The sequence below is a fragment of the Colobus angolensis genome, unplaced genomic scaffold (genome assembly GCF_000951035.1).
Source record: "Colobus angolensis palliatus isolate OR3802 unplaced genomic scaffold, Cang.pa_1.0 Scaffold4, whole genome shotgun sequence".
Classification (NCBI taxonomy): domain Eukaryota; kingdom Metazoa; phylum Chordata; class Mammalia; order Primates; family Cercopithecidae; genus Colobus; species Colobus angolensis.
The window spans coordinates 12426470-12430666 of NW_012117376.1; the positions used below are offsets into that span (position 1 = coordinate 12426470).

At 44.5% G+C, this 4197-nt stretch overlaps 1 protein-coding gene across 1 annotated transcript in view; it reads right to left on the minus strand.

Annotated features, from left to right (window-relative positions):
- Positions 1–4197, minus strand: part of PHACTR4 (phosphatase and actin regulator 4) — an 84768-nt gene that overhangs the window by 29719 nt on the left and 50852 nt on the right. The window contains exon 9 of the mRNA XM_011955515.1: positions 977–1130. Within this exon, the coding sequence (XP_011810905.1) occupies positions 977–1130 (154 nt within the window). The remainder of the gene's footprint in view (positions 1–976; positions 1131–4197) is intronic.

The window sequence follows — 4197 nt, forward strand, 5'->3', positions numbered from 1 at the left end:
TTTTTGTATTTTTAGTAGAGATGGGGTTTCACCGTATTGGTCAGGCTGGTCTTGAACTCCTGACCTCAGATGATCTGCCTGTCTTGGCCTCCCAAAGTGCTAGGATTATAGGCGTGAGCCACCGCACCCAGCCTCTTTTCTTTCTTTTTTTTTTTATAAAGATAGTTAGATGCCATGTGGCAATGCCTTGTATGTGTGTTGTCAGGCCCAAAGGGACTCTTCCATCCTTGTCAAGTGGAGTGCTAACCTTCTCACCTTTCACACAAAACCCAGTATGTATTTTTAAAAATTATACTCAAAATGATGGGTGTGGTGGCTCACACCTACAATCCCAAGACTTTCAGAGAGCAACGTGGGAGGAATGTTTGAGGCCATGAGTTCGAGACCAGCCTGGGAAACACAGACCCTGTCTCTACAAAAAATTACAAAAATTAGAAGGGCATGGTGGCACATGCCAGTTATTCAAGAGGCTGAGGTAGGGGGGTGCCTTGAACTCGAGAGTTGGAGGCGGTGAGCCATGATTGAACCACTGCACTCCAGTGGTTCAAAAAATTACACTAAAAAAGATAAATGAATACTCCATGACAAAGTAAACATATAGACTAGGTGTAGGGGATCACGCCTGTAATCCCAGCATTTTGGGAGGCCAAGGTGGGTGATCATTTGCGGCCAGCAGTTGAGACCAGCTTGGTCAACATGGCGAAACCCTGTCTCTGCTAAAAATACAAAATTAGCCTGGCCTGCTGGCGGGTGCCTATAACCCCAGCTACTCAGGAGACTGAGGCACGAGAATTGCTTGAACCTGGGAGATGGAGGTTACAGTGAGCTGAGATCACGCCACTGTACTCCAGCCTGGGTGACAGAGCAAGACTGTCTCAAAAAAATAAAACAAAACAAAAAACCAACACATCTAACAACATCTAACACAAATACTGGCATAACCAAATCAATCAAGTGAATCTAAGCAAAGGCCTACCGGATCAGTGTGTTTCCAATCTGGTGCCGTATTTCATTCCACTCCTCCTTGCTTTTACAAGGCCAAGAATTCAGGTTCAACTCTGGTTCACTGGGTCTGTGGTTCAACTTCATTGCCAGTGTGTCTTTCCTCTTCACTTTGTTGGCGAGAGCACCTTTGCACACAGGGAAGAAAAATATGTAGAACTTGAGGCTTAAAGCCAAAGGTTCAACCTTACCTGGAGCTAGGCAAGAGTCTGAACAAATACAATATTTAATTCTCAGTTCCCACCTGGCCTCAAATGATCCAGCCAGACACTGAGATGGGGGTAAAGCTAAAGACACCTAAAAATCTTTTTAGCCAGATGGACTCAGATGGTTAAAAGGTATCTTTTCTCTTCTATCAGGCCTCTACATTTTTTCTCCTTGATAAGAGTTGCTACAGGAGAGAGAATCTAAGCATGGGACAGCCCTCTGAATTAAAACGTAAAGGCTTTCATACTAACACCTCATAGTCTGTCTATTTTTAAAGCTGCCTTTCTACTTTGTCAGGATGTAGTTATTTGCAAAGATGTGCGGGTATGAACATGTTTATTTTTCTCTGTCCTGTGGCAATAAGTTCATTAGACCAAAGGGAAAACATCACTTTTATCTTTTAGCCCATGTGCCACCTTTTCTCTACTCCATATTGCCTTTTTTTTTTTCCTTTGAGACGGAGTTTTTGCTCTTGTTGCCTAGGCTGGAGTGCAGTGGCACGATTTTGGCTCATTGCAGCCTCCGCCTCCTGGGTTCAAGTGATTCTCCTGCCTTAGCCTCCTGAGTAGCTGAGATTATAGGCGTGCATCACCACGCCCAGCTAATTTTTTGTAGTTTTAGTAGAGATGGGGTTTCATCATGTTGGCCAGGCTGGTCTTGAACTCCTGACCTCAGGTGATTCACCCACCTCGGCCTCCCGAAGTGTAGGGATTACAGGCATAAGCCACCGTGCCTGGCCTCTTTTTTTTTTGAGATAGAGTCTTGCTCTGTCGCCCAGGCTGGAGTGCAGTGGCACTATCTTGGCTCACTGCAACCTCCACCTCCTAGGCTCAAGCAATTCTCCTGCCCCAGCCTCCCAAGTAGGTAGGGTTACAGGTGCCTGCTACCATGCCTGGCTAATTTTTTTTCTTTTTTTTTGCAACGGAGTCTTGCTCTGTGACCCAGGCTGGATTGTAGTGGTGCAGTCTTGGCTCACTGCAACCTCCCGGGTTCAAGCAATTCTCCTGCCTCAGCCTCCTGAGTAGCTGGGATTACAGGCACCTGCTACCATGCTCAGCCAATTTTTTATTTTTAGTAGAGATGTAGCTTCACCATGTTGGCCACGCTGATCTCGAACTCCTGACCTCAGGTGATCCGCCTGCCTCGGCCTCCCAAAGTGTTGGGATTATAGGTGTGAGCCACCGTGCCCGGCCATGCCCGGCTCATTTTTTGTATTTTTAGAAGAGAGAGGGTTTCACCATGTTGGCCAGGCTGGTCTCAAACTACTAATCTCACCAACCTCAGCCTCCCAAACTGCTGGGATTAGAGGCACTTAGGTGAATAGTTTTAAAATTGGGGGCAAACAAAAACCTGAAATTAGTACAGCCATTATGGAAAACAGTATGGAGGTTCCTCAAAAAACGGAAAATAGGCCAAATGGGGTGGCTCATGCTTGTAATGCAGCACATTGGGAAGCCAAGGCAGGAGGATTGCTTGAGGCTGGGAGTTTGAGATCAGTCTGGGCAACACAGCAAGACTCCGTTTCTACTTAAAAAACAAAACAAGACCAACAAAACACCCTTAAAAATACAACTACTGGGCCGGGCGCGGTGGCTTACACCTGTAATCCCAGCACTTTGGGAGGCCGAGGTGGGCGGATCACGAGGTCAGGAGATCAAGACCATCCTGGCTAACACGGTGAAACCCCGTCTCTACTAAAAATACAAAAAATACAAAAATACAAAAAAAAAATACAACTACTGGGCCAGTCGCAGTGGCTCATGCCTGTAATCCCAGCACTCTAGGAGGCCAAGGTGGGTGGATCACTCCGTCATGATCAAGAGATTGAGACCATCCCGGCCAACATGGTGAAACCCGTCTATACTAAAAAAAAAAAAAAAAAAAAACTAAAATTAGCTGGGTGTGGTGGTACACACCTGTAATGCCAGCTACTTGGGAGGCTGAGGCAGAAGAATCACTCGAATCCGGGAGGCAGAGGTTGCAGTGAGCTGAGAAAAAGCCACTGCACTCCTGCCTGATAACACAGTGAGCCTCCGTCTATTTAAAATATATATATATATATATGTATATATATATACAACTACCATATGATCCAGCAATCCCACTGCTGAGTACATATCCAAAAGAAAGGAAATCAGCAAATCAATGTCATCCTTATTGTAATACTATTTATAATCCCCAAGATATGGAATCAGACTAAGTGTCCATCAATAAATGAAGGGATAAAGAAAACGTGGTGTATATGCACAATTGAATATTATTCTGCCATAAAAAAAAATAAATCCTGTAATTTGCAACAAAATGGATGAAACTGGAGGACATTATGTTAAGTGAAATAAGCCAGGCACAGAAAGATAAATGTTTTATGTTCTCACTCTTACGTGGGAGCTAAAAAAGTTGATCTCACAGAGGTAATAAATAAAATGGTGGTTACCAGAGGTTGGGAAGGGTAGAGGGAATGGGGGAGAGAAAGACTAGTTAATGGGTATAAAAACATAATTAGATAGAAGGAATAAGATCTAGGCCAGGTGTGGTGGCTCATGCCTGTAATCACAGCACTTTGGGAGCTGAGGTGGGCAGATCACTTTGAGCTCACGAGTTCAAGACCAGCCTGGGCAACATGGTGAAACCCTGTCTTAACAAAAAAATACAAAAATTAGCTGGGTGTGGTGGCTCATGCCTGTGTTCTCAGCTACTTGGGAGGCTGAGGCGGGAGCATCACTTGAGCCAGGAAATGGAGGTTCCAGTGAGCTGAGACTGTGCCACTGCACTCCAGCCTGCAAAGTGAGACACTCTCAAAAAACAGGAATAAGATCTAGTGTTCGGTGGCTCAATAGGGTGACTATAGTTAACAATAATTTATTGCATATTTCAAGATAACCAGAAAGGTAGATTTGGAATATTCCCAATACAAACAAATGGTAAGTGTTTGAGGTGATGGATAGCCTGATTACCCATACACACATGCTTATATCTTTTTTTTTTTTT